At 30.9% G+C, this 16,195-nt stretch overlaps 1 protein-coding gene across 2 annotated transcripts; it reads right to left on the bottom strand.

The window, feature by feature from the left end:
• Positions 1–6,233: 6,233 nt before the first annotated feature.
• On the bottom strand, positions 6,234–9,780 carry LOC107478618 (protein LIKE COV 1). 2 transcript variants are annotated; one of them, XM_016098754.3, is made up of 8 exons: positions 9,668–9,780; positions 9,320–9,546; positions 8,853–8,905; positions 8,048–8,157; positions 7,799–7,966; positions 7,608–7,705; positions 6,934–7,060; positions 6,234–6,581 (listed from the first exon to the last, which is right to left on the bottom strand). In XM_016098754.3, exons 2-8 carry the CDS (start codon positions 9,461–9,463, stop codon positions 6,487–6,489), a joined length of 795 nt encoding a protein of 264 aa, XP_015954240.1. In that variant the 5' UTR covers positions 9,464–9,546; positions 9,668–9,780; the 3' UTR covers positions 6,234–6,486. The 2 variants fall into 2 exon arrangements, with proteins under 2 accessions (XP_015954240.1, XP_015954241.1); XM_016098755.3 differs by lacking the exon at positions 9,668–9,780 and having other exon boundaries at positions 9,320–9,601.
• Positions 9,781–16,195: the final 6,415 nt, after the last annotated feature.

Here is a 16,195-nt window from a genome sequence, read left to right as displayed (position 1 = left end):
AATTATTATTTTATTAGTTGGTTTTATATTTTCTATGACACTATATAACAATAAAAAAATATCAATTGAAACTAAAATTAGTTCTACACCAATCGAATTAATTAATTAATATCAAAATTTATTGATGTAAATAATTTTTTTAATAAATAATTTAGTAAGTAAATAATAAATAAATAAATATTAAAGTTAAAAAAAATTTAAAATAAAAAACCAACTTTCTCGTCAATGTTTTTAAGTTTGTATGTATTCTTTTAATTTTTATTATAGATACTTTCATAATTGATATAATTTAAAAAATTATTTTTATAACAAAATTATTTTTTAAAATGAAAAAATGAAGGTTAAAAATAAAGAAATTTAATAAATACATATTGATTCAAAAAGTACGTACTCAAGGATGTGTCTAAATTCATATTTTAATCCTAGTTAGAGATTTATTTTTTCTTTAATTATCTCGTCTATTTACTCAAAGATATAAAAATCAAGCCTAAAATAATATATTGTTTTCAAGTGTACTATAGAACATTGTAATTTTAGAGTTGCATACGTTGTTTTGAAGAAGAAAAAGAAATGCAGAGGACCATAGAGTCATATAATTGATTTTGACTTTCCTAGTTTCAATGTATAATAATATTAAGAACATGTTCTGATCTGTATTTGCAAGTGAATGTGATTCCCCTAAGATTATGAATTATATATAGAGTAAGTATAGTGATGTGCATACTTGTATCCTATTTTTGATACCTAAATTAACTAATTAAAAATTAGTAGTAACAAAGAAGAGTTACCTGTAAGCACATATTAAATTGGAATTAATTTAAGTGTTTGTTTCTCTTACTTGATGTCTTGTTTCTCTCATCATCATTTTTCTATCAACTAAGACTATCTCTAGTAGGGAACTCATCCCAGTTTCTGTTTATGGCCCACCTGTCATAAAAATAACTCCACATCAGTTTTTGCGTCATAAACAATAAATAGGAACTCAAAGCATCTCTTTCTTCTCTATTAGGAGGAACTAACTTTAGTCCCTGTTGTGATCCCACTTAATTAATTAATTAAAATACTTATAATTAATATAATTAATTTTTGTTAATAATATAATTTAAATATTTAAATTTAAAAATAATTCACTATTAAAAAATATTAATATTAAATAAATTCATATATAACAAAAATACACGATAGATAATTCGGGGTTACACTAATTTGTAAAATTACTTAATACAAAGAAAAATATAATTAAACTCTATAGTTGACGACAAACATTGTGAAATTGCCATATGTGTTCAATCAAGTCCTCTTTCAATTGTCTATGCTGCTGCCTATTTCGAAATTAGACATTTCTTTGGAAAAATTGATANTAATTTAATTAATTATTATAATTATTATTGAATTAATTATTATTAATTAATTAATATAACTATTTAATTAATTAATATTTTGTATCACTATTTATTTTTTTACCTAACTTGCCATTTGGCAAGTGTTGATTGAGCAATGGGAATCTCCATTCAGAGGGACTCCCTTTTCTTGAAAACAGTGAGGGAACTCACTCTCTCTTCACTCCAATGCTCCAATTCCTCTTTTTCTCTGACTACATAGTAACGGGGCTCCCCATTGGAGATGCTCTAATTCTCCCAACTGGACGGCTTGAGCCCAGAGTCACCATGCTTTCAGTTTCAGAATCAGAGGTAACAACAATAATTCACAAATTGTACTCATTCTCTCTCTCACCCTATATATATGCCTGCTTTTTCCATCCATTTTCTTCTGCTATTAAGCATAATTTTTTTTCCAGCAAGTTTATTAGATCATGTATATCATTATTGAATAGATGTGTCGGTGAAAGACGATAGTGACATTTATTTTCTCTGTGGTGCTACTGATGAATATATATGTCAAATATGTTTTGGACTGTATGAGGTGTTTATACTGGAATTGCAATTGAAGTTGTGTTATATGTGTACCTCTTGTTAAGTAGTCTCTTTAATTTTCTCGGTTGATGAATAATCCATTAAATCAGTGATGAATCTGTTTTAGAGAGAATGAAGCACAGATTTTATATTTGTGATTATTAGTTTCTGTTTGGTCATAAACTTTTAATTTAATAGAAAATAATCAAAATGAATACCTACCTATGCTCTTATTATGAGAGTTTATTGTTATCTTTCTATCTGCAAGTGAAATTTTGCATTTTCCGGATGGACTTGCATCAATAAATGAATATACTGTGAAATTTAATTTGTACCTAAAATAAATGAGTATACAAAAGGAGTAGAAGAATTTATTTCCTTTCGATCGGTACATATAACTATAATGAATTTTTCACCGGAATATGTATAATTTAGAGTGACATCTCAGGTTAACTCGTAACAACTTCTGTATTGGATAAACTAATACAGCCCACCATTTTATCTTTTTATAGTGCTGCAAACCTTTTTGCTTCACTAATTTTCACGAGTATTATTATTAGGGTAGGTCTTTAGTGGCCAAAGTTATAGTGGCTAAAAATGGTTAAATTTTGACTGACTAATTAACACATGATACGTGGAAAGTTAGGTAGAAGTTGGTAGTTAAAATGATGGGTCTAGTGTTAGTGATTACTAAAGGACAAAAAAATGAATAAACTAACCAAAATGATGTGTATATCATGTGGACTTGTTTTTAAAGAAAAAAATCTGTTAGTGTTTTTTGAGTGGATAATTTCAAAACTTTACTGGTTGGGCCTTAGTGTGAAAATCTATTATAATGTTGGATCAATAAAAGGTCATGAACTATTAATGATAAAAATAATTTAAAAAAATAAGAACTAAATCATGTAATATTTATGTGAGCTCTTATTATTAATATATTTGTGTCATGAATTATATGAATATATAAATTTATAAAGTATTAAAATTTTATAATTAAATATTTTTATTTTGAATAAAAATAATTATTAAATAGTATTGTTGATTTTATCATAGTTATTATTATTTTTGTTCTTGTTATTATTTATATTATTATTATTATTAAAAGATAAATAATAATTTTATTAATGTTATGTCCTAATATTTTTAGAATCACACTGTATAAATTTGGTTAGACTTTTATAAAATTTTTTATTATAATTATTTGTTATTTTAAAATTTTAAATGTAAAAAATTTATACTGAAATACCACATTAGAAGGTTATATATAGGTTATTAATTTTTTTCGAAAACAAAATTTATGGTTTAAATTTATATGTTTGTGGATATGCAATTTTATTTAAGTTGCAATTAAATACAAAATGTGAATTTCAGTTTTTATTCATTTTTATTCTGTTTTTATCTTTTATTGTAATATGTATGAGATAGTTGCAGCTTCGATCATCTAAATATTTTGAAAAACTATGTCTACATATGGAATATATATCTAAGGAAATAAAAAATATTATATAATTTAGTAACTTTATATGTATTAATTTTTTATTATGTAATGGATTTATATTTTAATTATTTAGATTTCTAATATTTTTTACTTAACCAATTTAATATCATACACTCAAATTTTTGTACTTATCAAATTAGTTTTTATGTATTTATCCCTATATCTAATTTTAAGAAAAATTATTTGTTCTTTTAATAATAACATATTTAGCATTTATATTATTATATAAAATCTTAGTAATAACTTACAGAATTATGTTATGGTAATTATATTGTGTATTTTAGATGTTATTTTCTTGTAAAAAAAAAATATTCAATTCTTGGTTTAATTTTATATTCTTAAAAAAAAATAAACCTAACTTTTTTTTATCTTAACTTATTTAATTCCAGCTACCATTTTATTTTAATATTCGTATCTTATATTTGATAACAGTATTATACCTTCTAAATAATTAATAATTTATAATTTTTTCAAGTAATTTTAATTAATAATTTTTGTAACTAAATACACTATAAATTGTTGGTCCATCATAATTTTATAATATATTATCGATATTGTTGTCTCTTTTATGTAATTGTCATATAAAAAATGATATTATAAAAATAATTTATAAGATTTTTTTATATTTGGATAAAATCAATTCAATAACTATATATTATTCCTAAATTACTTTTATGTAATGAAAAAATCTAAAAACAAAAGTTAAAAAAATTGTCTATAATTCAACCCCTCCATATTAAAAATCTTAGATCCGTCTTTGGTAATCTAAATACAAAAATATTTTGTACACTATTATGATTAAAATATCTTTTACCATAATTTTACATGAATATCCTTAAAAAATACGAGTGGCTCTTTTTTTATATTTTTACGTTTTTTGCTTGTCAATGCCCATTTCTTCTTTAATTTTAAAAGTTATATCATGGAATTAACAAATAATATGTATAATCATGGATATACAAATTAAAAAACAAAGATTTTTTAGTTAAATAAAAATTAACAAATTAATATCGTAAAAAACCATAAACGTTAATAAAAACTAACAAATTTACTTCACAAATCGTGGTGGTTTTGCAGATTTTATATTTGTTTCTTTAAAATTTTATACAAGGACCACATTTTATATAAGTATTAAGAGAAAAAAACAAAATTAATAGTGAATTCAGTTTTAAGACAATCTGGTATAATTGATTTTCAATTAGTTTATTTAAATAAGTTATAGAAGGTATGGCATTATAAATTTAAGATTTACGGACGTTGATTTTAGTGAATTCATAAAGTAAAAAAGTAAATCTTATTAATAAAACTATTATGAAGATTTTTAATAAGAGCAGTGCTATATGAATAACAAGTATTATCATTTTTTGTCCGCACTTAGTCAGTAATAATTTGTACTTATATTTATAGAGATTTTATACACAATAAATATACAATTTACACATATGCTTATTAAAATTGTGCACATACACATAAATCATTACCATTTGTACTCAAAATTTGTAGAGTTTGAACATATAAATTAATAAAATTTATCTGTTTAAAATAATTTTGTATTTATATTCACCAAAAAATGAACAAAACTACTAAAAATTACCAATTTTCAATAATAATGTTTAATAGTTACTTTTATTCAAAATAAAAATATTTTCTTATAAAATTTTAACACTTTATAAATTTATACTCTCATATAATCATGTCACAAATACATTAATAGTAAGATCTCACATAAATATTACATGATTTAGTTCTTGTTTTTTTTATTACTTTCATTATTAATAATTCATGACCTTTTATTGATCTAACATTATAATAGATTTTCACACTAAAACCTAATCATTAAAGTTTTGGAATTATTCACTTAAAAAATATTACCAGATTTTTTCTTTCAAAACAAAAGCCCACATGATATACACATCATTTTGGTCCTTCTATTTACTCTTTTACCCTATTACTCACTAACAATAAAGCCTATCACTCTAACTAACAACTTTCACCCAACTCTACACATGTTATGTGTTTATTGGTTAGTCAAAATTTAGCCACTCTTAGTCACTATAACCTTAACCACCAAAAAACTATCCTTATTATTATAGGGTATAAGTGTATGTACAACAGTACATAGATGAATATATAGGGACAAAGGATGAATGCATGCAGTGTAAATAAAGAATGAATAATTGGAATTGGAATTGGAATTGGAATAGTCGGCACATAGCAAGTAGGCTCTGGATTTTGGAGTCAGTCTCTACATTTAATTTGTTTGCTTCTTGACTGGTATCGCGACTTACCATTCTCTTTCAAAATTTGTCTCTTGTTGGATCTTGTTATTTTGTTATCATGATAATTATATTGAGAGAATTAAGGCATGTCTAGATATATATGTTTAGAGCTATTGAAAGAAGAGGAACAAGGCAAGGATGACCACAATCAACACAGAGGTAGACTATATGGGGCAGCAGCAGCAGAATCGTGGTGCTGACAACTGTAGTAATAGACGTTGCGATGAAGAACGGCGACAACGATCTTCTACAATCCTAGGAGAGCAAGGAGGCAAAGGTGTTATATGGTGATGAGTGATGACAAAAGCAGTGGCGGAGGTGCTGAGTATGCTGCAGGGTGGATAATAGAAAAGGGAAAGACCCCTCTTCAAAAGAATGTTTTAAAAGGAAAGGAAAAAATTTTGGAAAAATAAAAATATAAAATATATAATTATGAACTTATATATAAAGAAAAGGATCAATTTGTAATTATGTTTGTGATGATCTATCTTACTCTCACATAAATGTGAAAGTGTAAAATCTTTGGCCTTAAAAACATAACTATTTTAATAAATAACTTTTTATCATAATTATTTCACCGATTAGGTGTAAATTGTAAAAGCAACCCATGATATGCACAACTAAAGTTATTTGAGACTCGAACAAAAAACTAGAATCCTCTGCGCCTGAATTATCAAAACTATATTTCAAACAAACTAACTTTTACACCTTAATACACAGAAAAAAAAAATATTACATATGCCATCAGAACCTCATAAGCTCCTAAAAGAGCAAAATATAATGCCCATTAGCCTCGTCATCTTATCTCATGTCTACTTGAATCCAAAGGAACACGAGAATCCAGGGTTGATAGGATTTGCGGCATGGACATGCCTCCAGAAACGACAATCTCTGCAAAACTTAGCACATGTTAATATATTGGAAGGAATTAAATTAAATTGGATTAGTTTTACAGTTTAATGTTTGCTTGTATTCCCACTTAAAATGGAATATATTTGTTTATTGTTTCAACATGAACGCATGAGTTGGCCTACAGATGTTAGTTTGAGTAACACTCAAACTGCAACATGACTGGAGACCATGTTCTGGTTTGCACAGAACGCATTCAGAGTATCTGATTGAAGTGTAAATACAAATACCATTATCCCAGTCCTTTAAATAATTAGGAGTAAATAATTAAGGCTGCTGTTTACTCTCACTTCTATAATAAACACCCTGAATAATTTCCAAAACTATAACTCACCGATCCCTTCCCGGACTGATAAGTTTGGTCTAATGACATCCCTGGTGTTGATAAGAAATATGTCACCAATATAAAGATGGTTTGTTGGAACATAGACACAGCATAGCTCCTCATCTCCAGCATAATTCTGTGAAATAATAAACTACATAAACATATTTTCATTTATTAACCCAAGTACAGATTGTTTAAATCTCTGGTAATCATAAAACATTTTCACTTATTAACACAAGAACTGACTTGGAAACCAAAATTATATAAAATAAACCTATACAGATGGCTACATGGCAAGTTGGCAACCAAAATTATCAGAAGAATAATAGTTGTAATATTAATTAACCCAATAGAGAAACATCAGCTATAGGTGCTAAAGAATATAAATAGATCATAAATTCGTAACACATTAATTCATAGTGCATTATCATGTGGACCAGTACTACTACATATATCACCAGCAACACATGGATCACCGCACTATCAGTAAGTGTTAAGCAATGGAATAGTTCAAACTATTAAATATGCAGACTGACACAAATCCATTGAAAAACAACATTTACGAAAATAAGCAACTTTAAAATAGTGACATCATGGCTTTCACAATTGAAATATATTCAACCAAAGATGAAATAAAATTTTCTGAATTTATAAGCTATCAAACATAGAGGTGTCTAAGAAACCTGAAGGACGACTGATGAGGTGATAAATCCAAATGCATATTCACCAATACGTGGATGCCGAATAATGGCTACTTCCTTGAAAGCTTGCGTATTTTGATCTGTGACAAACGTATATGTTAACAAAAGTAGATCCCACCCAACAGTACACTCTTATAAACATCACAATATCAGTGTTGGGTCGCTAAACACACCTGGTGAGATAGCAGCGCTAATCTGCTTGGAGGCATTATAGATATGACGAACTAGGGGCATTCGCTTGATAAACCACTCCCCGAGTCCCAGGACAGATGCACCCAACCATGATGACATGAAAACCCCAATCAAGAAGATGAAAGTTATTGACGTTACAAATCCAAGACCTGAATACACCCTAGCCATTAGCAACTAATATCAACATGTAAAGGTTAAAAGTGGAGTATCATAAAAATAGAAACTCTTACCGAAAATATTAATGCCAAGTTGAGCATAGATTGGAGAGAAAAACCCATCCACAAAATGAATAAACCACCATGTTATGTAAAAGGTGATTGCAATTGGAAAAAGAATGACACTGCAAAACATAAGAACAGTAATCTATCACCAATTCACCACAACAGGTAACTACAGGAATTCATACACTTGGTTGCCAGTGCTATTATTCAGGTATAGTGTCCCGGAACCGGAATAGAACCTAAATGACAAGATAAAATACAAAAAAACGCAGGCATGTGCTAATAAAAAGGAAAGATGGCATAATAGACCATATTATAAAACAAAGCAACTGAAAGTCTAAAAGGTTGGAACATGAAGACAGCCATGAGACACCTAAGATACGCACAAATAGAAAGATGAATACTGGATAAGAATGAAAATTCTTTGCCGTAAGCCTTCTAAATAGAATCATCTTTGATGACTTAAATATAATAATAACAATAACTTTCTCCATCTCTTATTCTTCTAAAATCAACCACAGGGATAGTATTGAGGACTGTATATATTTTTACTCTAAACATCATGGGGAATTGGGAATACAAGGGCTATAGTTTGGCTAGTATGGTTCTATAAGCAATTCGGAGATTCATGATCAGAGAGAGAGAGAGAGAGAGAGAGAGAAGCATCGAAAGATTCCTTCAGGAAATAGTAATAACTAAATGAAGATCAAGGCGCAGTGTACACAGTCATTCAATATTTAACGGAGGTATAATGACATAGCACTTATCCAAGCGTTTAACCGGAGCACGATGGTGTGAAGAAAGAGTTACCCACCATCCAGTCATGAACTTTTTTGAAGCCCAGCTCCTAACAACTTTGTAAAAAGTCTACAAATTAACAAGAGAGAACACAAGGCAGTTTGTCAGACAAAAACTCATTCATAAATGCCGAGAAATTCACATAACAGAAAGTGTCAGATAACTCTTGCTAGATATTCAATCAAAATCCACGATAAAATACACTCCAATACACGAGAATGCAAATTCAATGAAATTACACAAATCGCTTAATTCTATTACCAAAATGGGGGGAATTAAAAAGAGGATTATGTTGTGAAATTTTATTATCTATACTGGTATGAATTTCAAAGCAACGAGCTCATCGAGTGATATGAAAAGAAATGAATCAAAATTGAAGTTCATAAAATCCCTAAATTGAGTCCAAAAAAAAGTCAAAGAAGCTCCTAACACAGCAAGCATGAACAAGTGAAACCCTAAAAGAGTTGAGGAAGAAATCGTGACCTCGCGACCAGCATGATGCACAGAAGAGGAGGAGGAGGAAGACGGTGATGGCTTGGAGGAGGCGCCTTCATCGCCGGAATCACCGACGGGGATAAGAAGCTCTCGATCTCTATCTCTGTTCGCCATAGCTTTTTCCTCGGCCATCACTTCAGAAATAGAAAGCCCACTAACGACGCCGCCGTTTCGAGATTCCGGAAGCACAGAACCTTCTTTCTGCAACTTTGGTTCTGAAACCGATAGATTCAGAAATGACAATATTTTCGAAATTACCTCAAAAGTTGAAAATTTGAAATAATAATACTTATTTATTTAAATTATATTAATTGGTTATTTCGATATTTCTCTTACGCGTGAGTCGTGACGCCCCGCTTGTAACGCCTTTTGTCTTCTTTTTCCCGTCGTGCCTTGTGAGTTGTGAGGGATTAAGTTAACTCAGGTGAAGCGAAAATTCAGAGTAATGCTGAGCTATTAGAATTTAATTTTTTTTCCACTAATAATTAGTTAATAATGTTGGATTATTAAAAATATATTGTTGAATTGTTAAATTAAAAAATTAGATTGATGATTAAAAATATTATAAAAATAATAAATTTTATTGATTCTTAGACTTTTTTCGTAAAATAAGAATAGAAAAAAGAAAAATAACAAAAAAAACGAAAAGAAAAAGAAAAAGAACTATCCTACTTAGTATAATTTTAGTTTAATTAGTTTATTAACTTATTAATAAATTGAGAACTAGGCGAGGTGAGTAAATTTATTTCATCCACTTAGTTAATTTATTTAATTATTTAATAAATTGGCTACTTAATCATAGTAGATTAGTAGTAAACTAATTAGTAAAAAATTAGATATTAAATTGTACCACTCTTTTTCATTAAAATGTTTTTTTAAAATAAGTTTAATATAAAATTGGACCGATTAGTAACCAAAAATATATACAAATTATTGATTAAAATACCCTTAAACTGAAAGTAGAGTCTAAGTTACTACATTGATTCATGTGGTTGATTGTTGTAGGTAGTTAGGGACTGAGTGTATATTATGAGGGACCGTGGGAGGATGTGTAGTTTAGTCTATGTTAGTTTTGAATTTTGATCACAGGTGCTTGTGTAGATACATCAGTTTGTCGCTGTCAAGTGTGGTTATGAGTTGTCACTAATAATCCAATGTTTGTGCTAATTCTATTTAGTGAGTGTCCATCTGACTAGCTAAGAGAGGCCGTTGTGCAACCATGCATCTCAATCTCAAATATAAGAAATCAGGCATGTTTTTTAGAGAGGGATTCAGTGTGGCTGCAAAGTTCCCAAGCCTATCTCTAATCTCTTGGTTGAATTTGTCAAGATGAAGAGTCGAGATTGCGTAAGTGTGATGAGGTATGAGAATTTAGAAGAGTCAATGCTGTGTTTCAGTTGGTCTCATGATCTCATCCATATAAGACGGCACAGTACACAATGCAATGCACCACCTCCGATAACATTTTTCTCCCCCCTTCTTTAAAATTTAAATTAGTTAGATATATATTATCAGATTTTTTATTTTAATAAATAAAATAAATATAATAATTACTGAATTAAATAATTTAAAAAAAAATTATCGAAATCTGCATTACTTGTTTATCTCCTTTACACTGTAAACGAGATAAGATACGTCAGTTTGACACGTGTGTTTACATTATAAACGAAATACGTAGATGCTTATTTTGTTAAACATGTGGACACCTATAAGTATATGTTGTTCACAATGTGTTCTGGGCTTCACTTTGACCTTGTCAACCCACTTTCTCGCCTATATTATCTCTTTCTGATTATATTATCGACTGATAATGCGATGGCGTACTAGACGGGGAACGACGGAAATATCAATAGGCTGAATGAGACATTGCACTACGCCGGGACAGCCGACTTTGAAGTTAGTTTAGTTCTGTTTAATTCTTTGCAATCCCATATGGTACTTATTTTGTATGTGACCATGTTTAGGGTAGTCGCGTATAACCAGAACATAGTTTGTAGTAGATCTCTAGTAGAAATTTAAAACTCTTTTTTCTTGTGGAAGGTTGTTAGGACATAATTATTAGTTTGGAACTCTATTTTACTTGTTCTAGGTTGTTACTACTTACATCGTTTTACTTAGATTTTATTTAGTATGTAATATGTAATTTAGAAATATGTGTAAGTTTGAAACATAGAAATATGTTCTTAAGTCGAAGTAGCAAGTTAGAAAGAAATATTTATTTAACTTAATTTTATATATCATACTAAATTGATTTAATGAAAAAACTACAAAAGAGTTTAAGAATTCAATAAATAAAAAATTTAAAATTATTTTCGTATAAGGCTGAATTTGTTTTATTTTTCAGAGGCCTCGCCTTTTACTGCCCCGCCGAGTGAGTCATACCCTTCCTCCACCGGATGTCATCGTCCCGTATCTGACGGAGGCTGGATTCGGCGACACGGTACCCCTCAGGGATTTCACTTTTGACAATTCCCTGATTTTAGCATTCGTGAAGCGATGGCGTCCGGAGACGCACATGTTTCATCTCTCATGGGGTGAGGTCATGATCACTCTGCAAGACGTGGCGTACTACCTAGGCCTACGCGCACACGGGGTGCCAGTTGAGGGGTGCCTCCGTGACTTCGGTAGGTGGTATGACATGGAAACGTGGGTGCTGGTGGAGCAGCTGCCTGGTGCGAGGCCTCCCATGGCTCCACAGCAGGCGGCGCAGAAGAAGGAATCCTTCACGATCAAGCTGGTTTGGTTGCGGAGATAAGTCTCAATGTGGTCTCTGAAGTTGCACTCGAGTCTCATAGTAGTCCCTGAACTTAAAAGTTCCTCAGAGTCATCCCCGAACTTGCACTCTGGGACTCAAAGTTGTCCTTCCAGCAATTTCTGGACACCTGGCGCAACCGAAAAGTTTAGCTGGCAGCATTCATGACACGTGGGACTTACTAAAACGACGGCGTTTTGGCTGTAGCGCCAAAATAAAATGGACGTCGTTTCACGCTGAAATCCTCCTTCCCTCAACGTAACTCTAACGTATAATCTCCCTCCTCTCAAAACACAAAACAAACACAATAGAGACCGAGGTTTCTTCTTCTCCGAGACAGTCACCAATGACGCATGTACGATTGCATTAACCGCACCGATTTCAGTCGAAAACTCAGGCCCTGGAGCATCGCTTTGTCATCTCCTTCATACACAGAGTTGGGAAGGCTAGTTTCTCTGAAACAGGTAAGCCAAAAATGAAAAAATATGTGGTTTCTCTGTTTTTTGATATTGTTGTTAATTTAATATTCACAAAAGTTCAATCCATTTTTTTCGAGTGTAATGTGTGGGTATGAACGCCGCTATTTTGTGCTCTTTGCTAGGGTTTGATCAGAACTATTACTTCATGGTTCCCCTTAACCTGAAACAGTGAACTGTGATCGTTTTTACTTTTTTTTCCTCTTTCTCTTATGGATATGGGTACTGCATGCTACAATTAAAGTGAACAAGAAAAAAAAATGTCTTTCCTTTGAGTTTTAGTAAATGCATCTCAAATTCATATCCCTAACTACTTAAGGAAGTGCTTATGCTAATTAGCTTAGTTTTCAGGTAAGAATTCAGTTACTAGGTAAGAATATATTGTTAAGATTCGTTTTATTATGCAAATTATGGAGTGTATCATCCAAACTGTGAAGTTTGTGATATCTGCAGATTTGAAATGTCATGATATGGGACATAAGAACTGAATTCAATCTGTTACGAGTTGAATTTTTAAATTTGGTCACATTTGACAAAATACACAGATTAGATTAGGAAACCTTTAACTTCTGTCTTCAAGAGTATTTAAACTGCTTACATTAGTTTGATTGACCTTAAAAGTTATTAACTACTTACTATAGTACATAAAAAAGCATCGGAAGAAGACATAAGAGTACATAGATATAAGAAGACACTAATTTTATATTGTGTTTGGTAAGTTAGACATGATAAAAAAAATGTAAAAAAATTAGTGTCTCAAGTTAAAAATTAGTATTTCAACATTTTAAAAAGACACAAAATATATGGTTTTAATGGGTGTTTATGTATGACCGTGTCTTTCATCATTTTTGTCTCAATAAACAAATATTATACATGTACTCGTGTGTACTCCCGTGTCTATATTAGTGTTTTGTATTCTATAGAAGATGATAAGTTTGGATAAGAAATTACCTATGTTATTAGATGGAGGGAGTATAACCTAGTAAATTACATAATTGAATTCAATTTCTTGTTTTAATCCAGCTTATAGAGAATTGAATAATCTATTTTTTACTATTATTCCCTTCATTAAATAAAATATTGAAGAAATGCCTTACAGCTCATTGGCAATTGAGAATAATTTCTATATATAAACTAATTCTATATTGTCATTTTCTTATGTCATTTTTTTAAATTAGTTTAATATAACTGAAAGGCGACATGATATTTTTTGTATTTTTATTGTATGACAAATGTCGTTGCATAGATATTATTATCTAATATTATGATTAAAGTTGTAAGAGTGTTTCCAAGAAGGGAGGCAAGTCTAATTAGTTGTGTTCTGGATGAGTGAGTGATATCTAATATGTTCTGGATGCAGGGATCAATTGATTGAGTATGTGCACGGCCTGATATTAATGATTATTACTGATATTGATATGGAAACTTGTTCTTTATGTGTTAGGATTTACTGCAGTTATTTGTGGAGTTTCTAAATTATTAATGTGTTTGAGGACAATGACTCTGATCAATGAAATTTTTTTTAAATTACAGATGGGTGATCCGATGATTACCATCATATTTCACCATGGAGGGTCATTATATTGCAGATGAGTGACTTAAAATGATGTTTATACACTGGGCTATCGATTATATATGCCGAATTAATTTATTGTGACTTAAAATGATGTTTATACACTGGTTGTGACTTAATAGTTCTTACTTATAACAAGTCACTGGTTGTTACTTATTAGTTACCTATTGGGTGTGTTTCAACATGATGTTTATACACTGGACTGCTGTCTATATGTGCTGAATTAATCTATTGTGACTTATTTATACACTGATTGTGACTTAATAGTTCTAAGTTATTTAATGTCAATCTATCTATTGTTACTTATTAGTTACCTATATGATGTTTATACACTGGGCTGCTGTCTATATATGTAGAATTAATCCTAGACTGATTACATGTTGCATAATGTTCTGTCAATCTATTGTTACTTATTTATCCTGTTCTGCATAATGTTCTGTAACAGTGCTGCGTAGGGACTAGTTTGATGTCACTTACATAAGTGTAGGGACTAGTTTGATGTCACTTAAGGTAGCATTTGTTTTGAGGTACTGAGACAGAGACTGAGAGACTGAGACTCAGTATCGTGTTTGTTAGTTCAGAGACTGGTACTAAAATTTCTATCTCTGTCTCTAAAAATTCAGTATTTCAGTACCTCCAAAAAGTAGGGACACAGGGGACTGAAATTTTTAGAGATGGAGACTGAAACTTTAATAACATTTTATACCTAAAATACTTTCATTTCAATTAATTAATTCCAATTTTACCCTTTGTGTAAATTAAATTAGAGTTTCATTCTTGTTTCAATTCCTGTCTCCCATTTTGCACCAAACAGAATACTGAGATTTATTTCAATCCCTGTCTCTTAGTCTCTGTCTCTCAGTCTCAGTCTTTTTGTCTCTGTCTCTCCACCAAACGCTACCTTATAGAAGTGTAGGGACTATTTTGATGCCCGAAACAACTATCTGACCCATTCTTTGGTATCTGAAACAGGGCCTTATAAATGCAGTTAAGGAGGTTTTTCCAGATGTCCATCACAGATTCTGTGTTTGGCATCTGTAGAAGAACTTCAATAAGCAATGGAAGGAATAAGGTGAAGCTGAATTCGAACACTAGAGTTCTACCTCCTATACAGCGCAGTAGGTTAGAAAAGATACGGAAGGAATAAAAAAGTTGGGTCCCGATGTGGTCTGGTGACGCAGATTATGAGAAGTTCGAAGTACATGGCTGGCCAACCAACATGGTTGTGGATTTGGGAAAGAAGCTCTGCACATGTGGTTTCTGGAAATTGAGTGGTAATGTTTTTTAAATTCATTGTTTTAGTCTTATTATCATTATCAACCTTTGTTGTAGGCTTACTGTTGTTGTCTTCGTTGTTGTGTGAATGCTATTTAGGGATGCCATGTGTGCATGCGTGTGCTGCACTGGCAAGTGCTGGTAAGAGACCGGAGGACTTTTGTCATCAGTGGTTGACCATGGAAGCATATAATAATACATATTCCTTCCATATCAATCCAATTCCAGGTCAAGCACTATGAAAAAAGTCACCATATAACATATCACAAGCACCAAAATTTAGAAACAAGCCCGGACCACTTAAGAAAAAAAGAAAAAAAGATGCAGATGAAGAGCCAAGTGGGAGTAAGAAGTTGAAGACCAAGATGAAAAGAATATATAAAAAGGTCGATATCGTTGTTGTGGTGAAGCAGAACACACCAAAAGGAACTGTCCAAAGAGAGCTACTGCTGAAGAGGCTGCTGCAGTTGCACAACCCACTGTTGCTAATGGTGGTGAAGGTCAGGCCAACTTTGCTGCCCCTGTCCCACAAGCCTCAACCGAAATCAATCTTGACCAAAGTGAACCACCCTTGGAAGCAACTGATGACTCTCAACAGGTTCACAAAGTTATATGATTTTAAATTTATCATATTCACATCCTTACCTAGTTTACCAACTATCTTACATGTTTTCGCTAATAGGTTATACCTTCACCTGTTAGGCCGCCAAAGCTCCCTCTAAAAAGAAAGTTAGCCAAGCATTATGAAAAACGGCTTTAGGAAGTAGCAATCCACCAGCAACCACCCC

The sequence above is a fragment of the Arachis duranensis genome, chromosome 3, assembly GCF_000817695.3.
Source record: "Arachis duranensis cultivar V14167 chromosome 3, aradu.V14167.gnm2.J7QH, whole genome shotgun sequence".
NCBI lineage: Eukaryota > Viridiplantae > Streptophyta > Magnoliopsida > Fabales > Fabaceae > Arachis > Arachis duranensis.
This window is presented reverse-complemented; position numbering and strand designations above follow the sequence as displayed.